This window comes from Pleurodeles waltl, chromosome 4_2 (assembly GCF_031143425.1).
Source record: "Pleurodeles waltl isolate 20211129_DDA chromosome 4_2, aPleWal1.hap1.20221129, whole genome shotgun sequence".
NCBI classification, from domain to species: Eukaryota; Metazoa; Chordata; class Amphibia; order Caudata; family Salamandridae; genus Pleurodeles; species Pleurodeles waltl.
The window spans coordinates 929,082,293-929,099,294 of record NC_090443.1 but is presented as its reverse complement, the minus strand read 5'-3'; the positions used below and the strand labels follow the sequence as shown (position 1 = coordinate 929,099,294).

Genomic DNA, 17,002 nt, shown 5'->3' with positions numbered 1-17,002 from the left:
AATCACAGGAAGCAAGCCCCCCTTCTTTGCCTTTTGCGAGGATTGACACAGCTCCCATGAAAGGTCCAACATAGGTCCACAAGTTGCTGAAGATTTTGTGCATCCGATAAAGGAATCTGCAAATCTTTAAAAAAAAAAGGAAAAAAAGAACAGATTCTGCAGGGGCTTCATGATGTGAGGTTTGGTCATCCAGTGCAGGTTTGGCCAGGCCCTGAGACAAACACCCATTATTCACAGCAAAAGGAGAGTTGCAGCAAGGGAGCCAATGACCAGGCTTAGCAGACAACCCTTATGGTTTTGTGCTGAAGGGGTTGGCCACCTGCAGCGGGTTGGCTCAGTGTCTGGGTTAGCACCCGACGTATATTGGATAAATGGGGTCTGTGCAAAGTGAATGGGTGTAAGCAACAATAACTTTTTTCTGCCTGAACTCCCTAGAGCTGTGTTTCGATATTTTCATGCCTGTGTGAAGTCAAACAAGCCTTGAAAAACGTCCAAGTCAGGGTGTTAACTGATCTTATTATGGAATTTTTGTACGAAAATGCCTCATTGTGAAGCTCCAAATAGTCTCCTGCTCATATCATCATATCACACAATCAGCGAGTCAGCAGTGTGAACATACTGTGCCAACATGGGAGGAGGGCTGGGTGTGTGTATCTGTGCACCAGTGATGTGGAAAATCTTGTGACACCACATATTATGAATAAAAAAAGCTTGCATTTTATTCATTTATATTGATCAAAAGACTTTCAAGTAACTAAAGAGGTAGCAGTGTTGATGACTGTTAGCCAAAGCTTCAGTCAATTTTCTTCAAGAAAACATGGATGCCATTCTTAGACCGGAGGACTATTTGAGGTATTATAATGGGAGGCTTGGATTCATCAGGCAGAATTTCAAACCGGAGCAGCGTCAAGGCGAGTGCTACTTTCATCTCGTTCATGGCAAAGTTCTGTCCAATGCAATTCCTAGGAAATGAAAAGACAATAGTATTATTGTTTTGATCAAGCAAAATATTTACTATGTAGTTTGCACACAAGGTTAAAAATAATTGAGCCATACCTTGAAAACATTTTGTTTCAGCAGCCTACCCCATAACCTGCAGTAACAAAAAGGTCAGTTGGAAGGTTCAATTTATGTAACCCTTTTCTTATCAATGGTTACCTTTTAGATGGTGTCTAGGCTCAGTAAAAGGATATACACTTTCTGACATATATAAAATGTTGCTCATCCACACCAGACACTGAGAATTGAGTAAAGTGAAGGTCAACAGCCTCTACCTTAAATAGACCAATACAAGCACTTATTGGATAGCATAAGCACATGTTAAATATTACTAAGTGAATGACAGCCCAGCAGACCTCACAACACTCATGAATCTTCTATTCATGTCCACTGAATGTATTTTGGAATATTCAATGGTTTTTGACCTTGAGTGCCTTGTAGAACAGGTGCTATTTGTCACATCCTTTAAATACCGACATCTAGGAGATTGGAATTTATCAGGTGGGATAAATAGCACATATTACAAGTTTTGCAGTGGAGAACTACATGCAGATTCTGATGCATTCTGCACCAAAATGAGCATACCCAGTATTCACCAGGCCTTTTCACCCAGTAAAAGGCGACAGATATGATCTGCCAATGGATAGCTGTAGAAAATTCTGGGGAGCTGAGTAATTCTGAACCCTCGTAATAGAAGCTGTAGGGTTACAAGCTGTACAAAAAACTAAAATCTTATTCCATGAACATGACATTGTCATTGTGATGTATCAAAGGTGGGTGAATGCAGTATGCATGAAGACATTTACTGCTATGGTTGGTGTTTGCCACCACTAGACAGTGCTTAAACAATAGAGAAAAAAATATTGTTCATAGGTGGTCACATGAATTGCACAGCAAGGTAGGTGTACTCTATGGGATTACTAAGAAGATCAGGAATAGAGTGAAATCATCAAGAGCAGCAGTTTTAGGGACCTTTCAGACATTAATGACTGGAAAAAGACATGGACTGGTGTGTATTGGCCGAAAAAGAGGAGAGGCTGCTCAAAGAAATGGGGTAACATCTTGCACATGTGAGGGGCATACCTGGAGATGTTGGTAGGAATGGAGCAGATGGATGACAGGACACTCAAGGGCGGTCTGCATGGGCATCGTATAAACTGGATTATTAAAGGGTGTAAAAGCGACGGTCAGTGAGAACTTTACAAAACTCTCAATAAACAATGTCTAGAAAACAAGATAGAGCAGCGATGAGTTGAAGTCCAATAGCTAGAAGCTAACATTAGAGAAAACAGACTTCATTAAAACCACTCACTAATAACATGTAAATGTATATAAATGGCATCTTGATTGTTAATTTGTGAAGTGTCCTATATTAATCTTCTCCTGGTTCTTTGGAAAATATATAATAACTCTCAAAGTAGTTCCTCAAGAGGTTGTTTTCAAAAGTGCTTTCATGTTACTTCATGGTCAAGTTGCACCGTTGTCCATTCCTTGTGTTTTGATGAGTCCCCTTTAAATGCTAGAACCATTTTATCACAGTGTCGATCCACTCTATAAAGGCATCTTCCAGTGGCAGTGTTACTCTTACAGCAATTAGGCATCATTATCAGTCACAAGAAATAGATGCTCATACCTTTACAGATTATTTTGTTTCTGAGTATTAATACAGACATAATAAGGGATCCCTTTTTGTTTCCCCATTCCAAAATCAAGGTGGCAAATGAAAGATTTGGATAATGTTAAATCTGGACACATTTTCTCTTTGATGATTGGCCGTGACTGCAGTTTTACTGTCAGCATCCATTCAGGCTATTTTGAAAACTCCTCGGCTTAAATGGCTGTTTAGCATCTGAAGGCTATCTATTTCCAAAAGGAGATACAAAGGGGGAGTTGGTTTGTAGTTCTCACCTTGGAGATGTGGAATAGAAAAAATATTTTTGGCCAGGTCCCAACTATCGTTAGAATCCAGCGCCAGCAAGTCGGGCTGCATGGTGCAATGTGAAGACTTAATAACAGAAAGCAAATGCTCAGTAGAATAGAGTCTATGTTATGAATGACTCAGTGCTAATGTATGGTTCTTTTGTGGTCAAACGCTTGGTACAAGTTAGAATAAACAATGTCCTTTAGGTCAGGTTTATAAACAAGTTAAGATGCACTCACTCCTAAGATCTGGAGGATCTCAGAGATTTTCAGCATTATTGCCTAGAAACCAGTATCATGGTTTGCAAGGAGTATCTTTGGGTACATGATTTGAGGTCCTGGTTCCTTTAAGACAGGTGCAAATAAGGTCTGGATCTTGGCATCTTCTGGCGGATCAATCATCTATAGGGTCCAAAAAAACAGACCTTTATGCAGTTTGTCTCAACTGCAAGCTTTTGAGGTTTGCCAGTTGGAGGCTGAATTTAAAAGAAACAGTGGAAGTTGTCCTTCAAACATAGGGACTGATTCAAGAAAACACACTTCCATCCCCTGCTCCCCCATCTTGCACCTCCGCTCAGTGATTCTCAGTACATCGGTTCATATCAGAAGAGACAAGGCGGCCCCTACTCTAATAACCCCATTTTAGTCAGCTCTGGTATGGTACCTGCAACCGCTGGAACTTTCAGTGGATTTTCACAGCTTAGTATTGCGGAAAAACTGGGGATGTCATGGCCTTTTGCAGGAGACATTGTCAGTCATCAGTGATTCTTGGGCTCATTCATGAGAGGTTAATTACTAGTATGTCTGCCTGATCAGTTTGGGTTGGCTGGTATTGGAAAACCAGAAAACAGGCTGGGCATTTTTTGTTAAAAAGGGAATCAATTAAGAAACATTTTCTGGTTCCACAACTTAACAGTACATTTGTTAAAACTTTTCTTTAAAATTCAAATATTCTGTTCCATGAGATATTCTGATTGTTCTTGTTATTGACGGCCTGACAAGTAGGTTTTATCTTTATAATAGCTGTCGGTTAGATTAAGTGTGTTCCTATGTTCGATTTCTTGTACAAGAGTATCCAATGTTTGGGCTTTAGATGGGAACAGTGGGTCTTTCACCACTCAGGTAGTTACATTTTCGGTGGCTAAAATAACAAAACATTTTCCAATGTCTATTTGTATCCAGGTTTTCAAGTTTGTATAATACGATGGTTAAGTGTTTTTAGTGTTATGGGTCCCACACTGCTGCATTCAGATCTTGCTCATTTCACTGTTGATTTCTTTTGAAAAGTCTTACAATCCAGTTTTCTCTCAATCCATCCAAGTTAGCTGGTTCATGGAAAAGACCGGTACCGATTTGTCCATTTCTGAAACTCATTCCACGAAGGGTACAATTGTGTCAAGTGATTCACAACTATGGAGCATTTGGTGGACACACAGTGAAAACAGCAGATTGGTCATGTAAATGAACATTTAGGTAATTTTCATATAAACCAGGGGCTATTTTGTTCAAGTAATGTGAGGGACAGGCTTCCAACTGTCATAATTTATCCTTTGTTCCCTGTAATAGAATGTAGAATCTCTCTCACTAATGTCACTGCTTTAAATTGTATTAAACACATGCCTCACAACCACTCACTTAATTGTTGCATGTTCTTTTATTATTTTTGACCTTTTGTGAACCCCCACCACCCTAAATGACAGGCATACCTGGACAGATTTCTAAGCCTTAAGAGATGTTTGCTTATTGCCCCGCCCCCACCTCCAGAGAAAAGAAAAATAGGCCGGTGTTTGTCACTCTTCTCTGTAACAAGTTAGGCTCATCCAGATTTAGAGTGTTATGAGAAAGACAACTCTGTCAGAGGTATTTTTATCTCAGGGATTATTTGTATTTGTGTGGTCCCTTACTATGCGCTCTGAAGGCAGTAGACACAAAGCGCCTAGTGTTTATAATGATCAGTTATTTGTAATGTACAATTAACATACAAAGGCCCTGACATACTTTTTTTGTGCCGCATTTGTGTCATTTTTTTATGCAAAAGCAACGCAAACTTACAAAATACAATTATATTTTGCACCAAAACGCGGCGCAAAAAAAGTATAAATCAGTGCCAAAGTTTGTGTATGAAATAATAATATCTATCTTTATTATTTTAGCAGTCATAATAGAAACCAGGATGAATACTTAAACATTCAAAGCATCTTGTATCACACATCTGTACTCTCTGTAATATTTAGTTTACACTCTAAGGTTTATAGCTATATTATTGTGAGCCTCCCAATTATGGTATTGGCTGAATAATTCGCACTTTATCTCACTATTTCATGCCAAGCTATGCATTATCCATGTGTATCTTGAAGACGCTCTCAGTTTTGCAGTTGGATATTAGCTCATTGGCATTTTACCCAAGCAATTACTCTTCTTGTCTGCTCCGTTCAAATTCTTAGGTCTCTTTATACCTTTCTTTCCAATAACTCTCTATGTAAGGTGGAGGGGGATAAGTTGCTATGCAGCTTCCTGTATCCTTTGTGACCAATGCCTTGGTTACAGACATATCTGAAATGCAAGTAACTGTATCAAAAACATACTTCCTTCCACATTAGCTCCATGCTTGACTAGACAACCGTGCAATGTTTCTTACTACAAGTAACTTTCTAAACATTAGAATCAAAGTTTTCCTCTTTGCTACATTTGTGATTTTTATCAGCACCACTATGGTCAGCCTGTTTTAAGAATGATATGGTTATGTTGCACACTCTGTTAGCTGTTACTAAAATAAAAAAAAAATAGTTTCCCAGGTCCTAAGCCTGTCACGTACACACTCTAAAGGATGGGTTCTGTCATGTTCAGCATACAGTTAGACCATAAATAGCCTATCACATACGTTAGAACTGCTGTTGTGGCAGTCTTCACTTTGATCCAGAATATTATGGGTTTCTATCAAAGAAGAGGTCACTGTTTTTCTACAATGTTTTCAAAGATTCTCCTTCTTCATGGACACGGTTCATGAGGATTCAGGATTTTTCAATTCATTTCACTGGTTTACTTAGATTGAAGTTCTTTCTTCAAAGAAGTGAAAGTGTGACAGCCGGCTCTAGTATTTATAAGCTAGCCTTCATGTGGGCTGGTGATTAGCTACTGAGTCATAGTGAGAGAACAACTGAAATATTATTCTCCAGTCTATGAATTTTGACATCGACGATGGGTGTATCTTTTAATTTTTTTAACTCACTGCTAGAGATTTCAGTAAGGCTTGTATCTTGGGCTGCACTTTATAAAACTACTAAGAAATCTGTGAGGACAGTCAGGGCCAGAATACTTACACAGAAGTAGAATGTAATCAGATGCCACCCAAACCTTGAATAGGTAGCCATGAGTTAAAATCATATGGACTACCACAACAAGATTTATGTGGATGGGGGGAGTTAGGGAAGGGATGCCAGGCAGCAGGTCCTTCGATAGGAGGATTTAGTTCCTACCAGTTCCTGATTGTATTAATTCATTTGTAATTTTAGAATAATAGTAATTTTTTCTTACCATTATTCCCAAGATGGTATGGGAACAATAAAGACTCACCCAAATTGTAAATTGTGAAGGAATGTGGGGGGGGGGGTTGGGGACTGGGTTCTGGTTGAGCTTAAGCTATGCACACAATTTTCACCTTTTGGCCACAAGTTAGCTGATAAACTATAGTAACTAACTTATGTCTTCTTAATTACAAACTGTTCAAGGAAATGGCTTTAGTTCTTCTTTCAAAATTGGTCTCATGCCAAATCCATTGTTGTTGATCAATAAAGGTTCAGATTATACAAGTGGAACTGTATTTTACCATCCCACACACAAACAGACTAAGTTGTAGTCACTAGAGGTTCACTTGGTTTCTTGTAATGCTCAATTGTTCTTACACAAACAAGCTTTCAGGGATCTATAGTTCTTGCAGAAACAAGTCTAAGATTTAATAATCCTGATCAAAGTCCTCTAAAAATGTAACAAGAAGGACTTTCTGGAACACCTACTCTCATGCATATGCACCTGTCAAGTTCTCCCACGTGAAAACATCTAGGTTTTGCAGAAAAACACATGTTCTCCAAAGAGTGCTTCCAGGCATTTCCACCGCCATTGACGTTCGCATTGCTTGCCGGTTGGTTTGTGGATAGGGCCTCCTTACACAAGATGGACCTGCCCAAAATGGCCACCACCTCTTGTGATTACTGAAATCCCATGAGATATCAGTTTGAGGTTAAACCATCAAATTAATTTGGCAAAGTCAAGTCATAAGTATGCTGGGCAAGGCTTAATTCAGCGTGGTTGCAGGCAGCAATGTTTTAGCCCACAATTCTCTAGCAGACAAATGAGTCACCAGCACATAACAGAGCCGGACATTGCTCTTCTGGACACAATGTAGATGTTGATGTTGTGCCGAACATTCTCAGAGACGTTTTGCTGTTCCTTGATCTAGTGACTTGTAATCTGGGAGCGGTCTTGACTGGACCTATATTGGACATTTGTCAATACTGCCTGCCTATGTACCATCACTTTTATCTGTTGGACTCTAATAAAAACCCAATTAAGACATAAATAAATAATGTATAGATACTGCTTCTCATACCCAGAGTCAGTAGCCCCCTTTGTAATCTCTATAAATACTGCCAAGTGAATGGTTTAGGAATTCCATCCAGTTAATGTCAAGCACAGGGCAATGTCCTCTCCGTTGCTCACTGGCAAAACCCGCAAACATTACGACACTCAACATAACCTCCTAAATTTGTCAGTGGCTACAGAACTATTACCAACTTGCCCACATATCAAAATGATTACCGAAAGTTGATAATGTGTAACATTAGATTAACTGCTTCTCAACCCCGAAATTCATTGCAAGTCCTCCATGTGGTTCCCATTTTCTATAAGGAATGTAATTTACTGTAGTTGCTTGCTTGGTGACAAGTGAGGGTCTCACTGAAGTATTCAAAACTTTTTTGTTTTTTGTTACCACCTGCACACATTTGGATGACCTTGCACAAATTGGTCATCCCCAACTGATGACACCGGAAACCCCACAATAATGGTCCAACACAAAAGGTATAGCTGTGAAGTAGTGAATCAGTAGAAGACACTGGATTCAAGTAAGAAGGTAAGATCTTTACTTATGCCTCACCCAACTCGTTCGTTCTAATGACTGCAGCCTCTCGTTAAAAATACCCAAGTTGTCTTCCCATTAAATTCTACATTTCTTTGCCACTATGATAGGAGCTAACCATTATGTGGCCTCTACAGGCTATATAATCTCCATTTCAATGAGCCTTGTGATGGGTATTCTTACTTTAGCTACTCCTGGTTTGGCACACCCCTTCAACTTAATGTGGTGCTTGTAACGTTGTAGACAACCTAGTTCATCCTTAAACAAGTCTTTGAACATTGATATATACTTGTTCTCATCTTCTATTACTTATTGTACCTGAATAGGTGAATTAACCTTAGGATTAAATTTAACTGCCATATGGCCCTGATGTGGCCAACTTAATACATTGTCACCTTTCTCTTACACATATCTTGCCATCTGCAAATCTTCCATTGTATTCCAGACACCCTAGAAAATGACCAAACGTCTTAATAGGCAATCCATCAATCCATCTGGCTTATACAATTTCACCTTTCCTGCAAATTTGTTATCAAGTGTTTCTCTAGAGATTAATGTTAATTGCGAACAGGAATCAAACTTCATTTTTATTCTATGATTCTCGGCTTTAACCCATTCTGAAGGATGTTCATTCTTACATTCACTCACTTCTCTAATTTCCTTTACTTCCTGATTTAGTTCTTTCCGGTTTCTTACTTTACAACATACTGAGAAATTACCTTTTTTACTGCACCGATTGCACAAAACCTGAATCACAGGGCAAAAACTTGCATTAGCCTTGTGTCCAGCTTTCCCACATCTGAAACAATAGCCTTGAAATTCTGGACTTGCTTTTTGTTCAACTGTACTATTCTTTCTATCTGAAGTGTTGGATTTCTGTTTGACCTGACATACAACTTCTTTAACATCATCTGTGTTCATTTTGTGTTCCTCCTTGCTTAACTCATCCACAGATTTTATCATATCTTCAACAGGCTTGGCTATAGTAATAACTTCTTCTAGTGGAAGTTCATCCTTTAACCACAACTCTTCTCTAATCTTATCATTAAAGCATTTTAGTACAAATTGGTCCCTTATCCTTTCTTCTGTAAGTGCCCCACATTTACAACTTGCTTCCAGTTTCTTAAACACTATAATTGAATCCTCTACAGATTCATCCTTTCCTTGTTCTATAATGTCAAAGTAATAGTGTTCCATTATCGTGCTAACTCTAGGAAGACACTGCCAATCTAACATCAAGATGTTGATTTCATATTCATTCAAGTTTCTTTACTAGACTTGAGTAATACAGAGCAAAGTCTCTAAGATGTATTGTCCTTAGCCACCAAAACAAAGAAGCAAAAGTGCATTTCGTTCACTCTGCACTAAGGTTTGACCCACAAATCCCGCGTAATTCACAAGCATTTTCTAACACTTCTGCCATTTGACAGGTGGCTATCCTGGACTTACAAGAAAAAATGGGTAAGCAGTGACATTTTGCATTTCCATCTTTATGCATGACCTTTAAACCACAGAACGTATGGCATTTTATTAGTGTAGTACCACACACACGCTTTCCACTCCACATTCAATACTATAACTGTATATTTAGGTGAGAAACAACTTTGGTAACAACAGACTTATCAATATTAATACAATCACATTGGTTACTATATTCTGGAATTTGAACTAATAAGCTCCAATTTGGTGTGCTTGCCAACGTATTTCTGTATGTCCTCCTGTTTACCTTGCAAAGAAGAAAGTGTACTTGTCACCATTTCCTGGACAATCAACAATCAGAATGGAAAAAAGCATTGTTTTTGTATGTGTGCCTGTCAAAGAAGGTGTGCTTGTCACCGTAAATTGTACAAGCACTGTAACTGACAAGAGTGTCAGTTGAAGGGACGTTTGTCACCGTGAAAAGTACAAGCACTATAACTGACCAGACTGTCAGTCAATTGTTCGTGTTCTGAATGTTGATGGTACTCCACACGAGCACAAATTGAGAAAAAAACTAGACTGCCATAAGGCTGACAATGATGACAGTTTGACTGAGCCAGCTACTTATCCACCAATGACTCTAGTTCTTACAATGCTCACTCCAATATCGCCATCTTGACACTATCAGACGTGCCCACATAGTCGTCGATGACTCACAAGTATGGTGACTCTTCTGGCACAAATCGCGCTAGTGATTCGACCGTAGGCTTGTGATCAAGTTCTACACCTCGTCTAGGAAGCTTGCGATGATCATGGCTCGAACCCAACGGCAAGGTCCATACAAATTTGATTGAAATGGCAAGGCACACCACAAACATTTTTCAAATCCTCGCTGATCCACATTCATGCTGTCCACTCCCAAATTCAATCGCAGCGCTGCACCAAAACAAAAATAGCAATCCTTACTATGCAGCAGGTGCCAACATTCCCAGTCACGGCAAATTGAAGGAAACTCCTGAACCAATTGTGAGGCGATGATCCTGTCACTTGTCTACAAATGTGAAGTAGTAAATCCCAATAGAAGTCACTGGATTCAAGTAAGATTGTAAGTCCTTTATTTACACCTCATCAACTGGTTCGCTCTAACTGCATCCTCTCGTTCAAATTCCCCAGTTCTCTGACCATAGGGTCATACATTTTCATTCTATTTCCACATTCCATGCTTGAACAAGAGTTCTCTTAAGAACTTTACCATCTCATAGTATTACAGGTCCATTATGTTCGCCTCCGCGCCCCACATCCATGAGTAACTGGTGCTTTCTAAACTCTCATAACACAGGAGCAATATAACAATTGCTCACTTGTCACTGACGGCAGAGATAGATGTGGATTGACCAGCTCTTTCTCCCCTCCCTGTGCTTCCCACACATCTCCGCTCTGTCCAGTAAACTCACAGTTGCAGACATGAGCCTGCCCACCAGTGCATACTGTAGGAAAGCACCCTCTTTATGGCATGGTTACCCCACTTTTTGCCTGCTGTCAGTGTGTTTTGATTGTGTTCTCTGGGATCCCGCTGACCCCGGTGACTGTGCTCTGTCCCTCTAAATGTGGTTGTTCCTGACTTAGTACACCCAACAATTGGCATACTGGTGCCCCATGTAAGTCCCTAGTATATGTTTCCTAGGTACCCAGGGCATTGGGGCACCAGGGGTTCCACGGGCTGCAGCATGTATTATGCCACTCGTGGGAGCCCACGCAAAATGTGTCTACAGGCCTGCCATTGCAGCCTGCGTGAAAAGGTGCATGCACCCTTTCACTACAGGTCACTGCACCAGGTCACTGTAAGTCACCCCTATGACAGGCCCTCCTAGCCTGTGTGTGAGGGCACCCCTGCATGAGCAAAGGTGCCCCCAAGAACTCCAGAACCATTTTCCTGGACTTCATAAGTGCGGGGAAGCCATTTTACCCGTGTACTGGACACAGGTCACTTGTGTCCAGCTACATAATGGTAACTCCGGACTTGGGCATGTTTGGTGTCAAACATGTCGGAATCATACCCCAATACTGTTGCCAGTATTGGTTGTATAATTCCATGCACTCTGGTGGCTCCTCAGAGGACCCCCAGCTTTGCTCCTACCAGTCTGCAGGGTTTTCCCGGGCAGCCTGCATTGCTGCCATCCTACAAACAGGTTTCTGCCCTCCTGCTGCTTGCCCAGCTCAAGCCTTGGAAGGCAGAACAAAGGATTCCGTTTGGGAGTGGGAGGCAACACCCTCTCCCTTTGGAAATAGGTGTTACATAGCTTGAGAGGGGTAACCTCCCCAAACCATCGGTATGCTTAGAAGGGCACATTTGATGCCCTCCTTTCATAAACCAGTTTGCACCAGTCCAGGGACCCCTGGTCCCTGCTCTGGTGTGAAACTGTACAATGGACCATGCCCCTGTCCATTATCACCGCAGGGGTGGTGCCCAGAGCTCCTCCAGGTGGCCACTTGATTTCGACCATCTTGAATCCAAGGTGGGCAGAGGCCCCTGGGAGCATCTGAATGGACGGGTCAGGGAGGTGACATCACAGCCTCCTCTTGATAGGTGGTCACTCTGCTAGGTGACCAGTCCCTCTTTCTGGGCTATTTAGGGTCTCCCTCCAGGGTGGGTCTTCGGGTTCGATGCACAAGATTCCAGCAGGACTCCTCTGCATCGTTTACTTCACCTTCTGTCCACTGCAACTGGACCCTCCAGGAACAGACAATCTGCAACTACAGCGACGACTCTGCTCTGCAAAATTGTTTTTCTGGCTCCTTCCAGCAACTGCAACATTTCCCCAGCTTTGCATTCTCTGAGGGCTATGAGTCTTTAGTCTACACAAGAAGCTAGAAGGAATCTTCCTTGGACTAAAGGAGTCACTCCCCTGCATCCGCAGGCACCAACTGCAAAGACGACCGGCTGTGTGGATCTCCTTCTCCTCCAGAGCAACGTGGATCCTGCATCATGGGAGGTGATCTGGAGTGGTCCCCTTGGTCCTCTCTATCAGCTGTCAAACTTGGGAAACAGTAAGCCATTGCCTCTCCACACAGGGCAGTACCTCCGTGCATAGTGTCTCTTGCAGCAACCAAGGCTTGTTGGCATCTCCTCCAGGGGATCTTCAGACTCCATGTAGCCCCAGCACTCTTCCCTGCTATGCATAGTCCTCTGCGTGCTTCTCCAGCGACGTGGGACTCCTTTCTAGGTGTGCTGCGTGGGCCTCACCGCAACTCCTGTGCTTGCTGCCTGTGGTTCACCAGTGGGGGCTGCCTCCTCTTTCTGTGACTGACCTCACTACTGAGGGTCACTCTGGACTCCCTCCGTGGGTTGAGTCACCCTGGACCTTGCTGCCCCATGGCAGCACTGCATTTTTTTCTCCAACAACATTTACCTTTGCCAAGACTTGTTGGTGGTTTTTCCACATCACTGAATAACTGCAATCCTTTTTCTGGCGTGGGATGTCGACTGCATCACTTCAGGAACTCTTCAGCTACTCCAGTGCTGCATTGCTGACTTTCTTTGCTCACCGTCGATCTGGTCCTGCATCTGCAGACGGGTGGGTAGTGTCTCCTGCCATGACTGGACACTCGAATCTGAACTGGTCTTTGTCTCCTTCTTTTACAGGTCTTCATCTACCAGGATCCACCTTTGGCTTCCTGCAGCCTTATCTGGGTCTTGCAAAATCGTCTTCTGAAGTCCTTTTGGTGGGTTTGGGGAGAACCAGGTACTTACTTCTTTTCTTCTGGTGGCTGGGGGGCACTCTGGTACTTACCTTTTGGGGTCCCTCGTTCCTCCAGCTCCCCTCAACCGATTCCATTTCCTTGGTTGGGGGCCCGACTTTCGCATTCCATTAGTATATGGTTTGGTCCCCACCCCCCAGGGCCTTCAGTACTTACTATTGGTTTCACTGTTTTCTATTGCCTTTTATGCTAATTCCTGAATTCTAATGTGTATATAATAGTGTGTTTACTCACCTTCTGGAGGAATATTGCCTATACAGTATTTAAGTATTCGTGTTACCATAATAAAGTACAATTATTTTTGTAACAATGTGTGGTTCTTTCATGTGTGTAAGTGCTGTGTGACTATAGTGATATTGAATAAGCTTTGCATGTCTCCTAGATAAGTCTTGGCTGCTCATCCACAGCTACCTCTAGAGAGCCCTGGCTTCCTAGACACTGACTACACCTCACTAATAGGGGATACCTGGTATAAGGTGATAATGCCATAGGTGCTCACCACACACCAGGCCAGCTTCCTACACATAGTTTGCCAAGAGGCCAAGTAATAGGCAATCACCAGGCTATAAAGTATACCCTGAGCACATTAGTAAACCTACATGCTCATTGGAAGGGAGCCCCAGGATAACTACAAGGACACAGGTGCATGTAGACATGGAAACAGATGACCTTGGTAGAGGTAGATTTTGAAGATATGGTTGTCCTGAGCAAACCACAGTTACAGAGATAATTTCCTGATTTGAGACACCTAGTCAACAAACTAAAACCCTTACTCTAGCGTTATTCGGATTACAAACTGAGATGCTTGACATCAGAATCAATTTAAACACTCCCAGCAATGCAATCGATCCCACACACCACACACACCCAGTTCCACAAAAACCTCACCAACACCTAGGGATGTAAAATCACATCTGGTACAGCATGAGTGCCACAAGACCCCAAGCAAGCTGAATTAGTAGCCGACATGGGTTAGGAGGAGAATCAAAGAACCTGCACCCCCTTTGTTACACCAAGCTGAGGAGCCCAACAAAAATCTCACTTTCACACAGGTTTGGCCTGCAGGTCATCCTCCTTTAGTATACAACCGCAGGGAAACCCCAATACCGAAAATGCAACTTCTCACAATACTGGATATCATCTGCCCAAGGAAACCCCACAGGTGAACCTCTGTGAGCAAACCCACAAATGCAGATTGTTAGAAATGGGGTCTCTAGTTGGCAGTCAGTTTACAAGTTTACACCCTGTCCACGTAGGGACCCTCACTCCAGTCAGGGTAAGGGAGATACACAGCTCAGATAAGCCCTGCTCACCCCCTTGGTAGATGGCACAAGCAGTCAGGCTTATCTCAGAGGCAATGTGTAAAGTATTTGCACAAACAAATACAGTAACACAGTGAAAACACCACAAAAGGACTTCACACCAGTTTAGAATAACAGCCAATATTTATCTAAATCAAACAAGACCAAACCGACAAAAATTCAACATACACAAGTAAAGATATCAAATTCTAAAGTAAGAGTCTTAATTCATAAGAATCAATGGATGCATTGTTTTAGCACAAATTACCTGGTATGCATCAAAAATAAAGCTGCAGGGACGATGGTGCATCGGAAAAGCAAGCAATCCTTCGATTCCTTACTCGCAAGTGAGGCCGTGCGTTGATTCTCCAGAGGGTAAGCAATGTGCTGATTCTTTCATCACAGGGAGGGGATGCGTGATTTGCAGACTAGCAGCCTCGGGCCCATGTGGTGATGTTGAAAATTTGATGCCCAGGGACGATGCGTGGAAAATTCGGATGCACTGCAACGATTAATCCACGTTGAGCTGGTGATGCATTGATTTCTGCAGCCAAGAGGCAGGCGTTGTGTCAATTTTACAGCAGCGAGTCGGGTGCTGCATCAATTTGTCTGCTGCTCGGCTCTGGTGCATGGATTTTCCCTCAGGTTCTGCCAGCTTCTCCTTCCAGGGACCAAGGGACTGGGTGTGGGTGTGGCACCACTTGGCAAGTCTTGCGGTCTCAGCAAGAGAGCCCAGGTGCTGGCAGATGAAGTCTTTAATGTCCCTCAGACTTCTCAACAGGAGGCAAGCTCCGTTCAAGCCCTTGGAGAAACTTCACAAGCAGGATACATGGCAAGGTCCAGTCTTTGCCCTCTCTAAGGCAGGAGAAGCAACTGCAGGGCAATGCAGCAAAGCACACACAGTAAAGGGGCAGTACTCCTCTTCACAGCTCTTCAGCTCTTCTCCTTTGCAGAGGTTCGTCTTGATCCAGAAGTGTTCTAAAAGTCTGAGGTTTTGGGTCCACTACTTATACTCATTTCTGCCTTTAAAGTAGGCAAACTTCAAAGTAAAGCCTTTGTAGTGCACAAGGCCCTGATTCTTCCTTGCCCTGCCCCAGCCACACTCTAGGGAGTTGGAGACTGTAATGTGAGGGGACAGGCACATGGGCAGGTGTCAGCTCCTCCCTCCCACTCTAGCCCAGGAAGACTCATCAGGATATGCAGGACACACCTCAGCTCCCTTTGTGTCACTGTCTAGAGTGAATTCACAAACACAACTTTCAGTCTGACACAGATGTGGATTCAGCAGCCAAGCAGAGGCACAGAATGGTTAAGGAAGAAAAGTCCCATTTTCTAAAAGTGGCATTTTCAGACTCACAATCTAAAAGCCAACTTTACCAAAAGATGTATTTTTAAATTGTGAGTTCAGAGACCCCAAACTCCACATCTGCTCCCAATTTGAAACTGCACTTAAAAGGTATTTCAAGGCAGTCTCCATGTTAACCTGTGGGAGAGAAAGGCCTTACGATGGTGAAAAACAAATTTACCAGTATTTCACTATCAAGACATGTAAAACACATCAGTACATGTCATGCCTTTAAAATGCACTGCACCCTGCCCTTGGGGCTGCCTTAGGGGTGTCTGACATGTAGTAAAAGGGAAGGTTTGGGCTGTCAAGTGGGTATACTTGCAAGGTCGACTTGGCAGTGCCACTCTGTACACACAGACACTGCAGTGCCAAGTCTGAGACATGTTTACAGAGCTACTCATGTGGGTGGCACAATCAGTGCTGCAGGCCCATTGGTAGCATTTAATTTACAGGCCCTGGGCAACTCTAGTGCACTTTACTAGGGACTTACTAGTAGATCAAATATGCCAATCAGGGATAACCAGTCATAAGCACAATTTACACAGGGAGCATTTGCACTTTAGCACTGGTCAGCAGTGGTAAAGTGCCCAGAGTACCAAAACCAGCAAAAACTAAATCCAGCACACAATCAAAAATACAGGAAGCAGAGGCAAAAAAAGACAGGGGACATCACACCAAGCATGCCAGGTCTAACACAGATATATACGTTTGCAGCGATCAGCAGTAAGAGACGAAGTATTCGCCACACATGCTTTATATGAAAACTGCGTAGGCCATAACCGCCCAACATATGTAGGCCAATGTCTGCGTGCCTCTTAGTACCATTGGAGTTAAATGCAGGTTTAAAGACAGTGTATCACACTGTTCTCGGAAGCATCCTGTAGGGTACAGTTCTTTCTCTCGGTTCACATGCATCCAAACTAACCACCCAAAGCAACTTAAAGAGGAAGGATTACTGACTCCCACTAGGTGTTATGTGAATTTCGTGCTGAAGCTGATTTAGTGTTGTGGTGAATATACATATAACGTCACAAGTATAGATGTCGGTGTGATGGGAAGCCTTAATCCCAGATAGGAAGAAGTTTCTCTGTGTAGGGGCAGATGTTTTATCCTTCTCTGCTT

General features: G+C 42.5%; 1 protein-coding gene across 1 annotated transcript in view; it reads right to left on the bottom strand.

Moving 5' to 3' along the window:
* Positions 1–694: 694 nt before the first annotated feature.
* The window catches only part of LOC138293481 (cytochrome P450 4B1-like), a 129,387-nt gene continuing 113,079 nt past the window's right edge, over positions 695–17,002 (bottom strand). Inside the window, exon 12 of the mRNA XM_069232720.1 lies at positions 695–962. Within this exon, the coding sequence (XP_069088821.1) occupies positions 794–962 (169 nt within the window). The 3' untranslated portion in view covers positions 695–793. The remainder of the gene's footprint in view (positions 963–17,002) is intronic.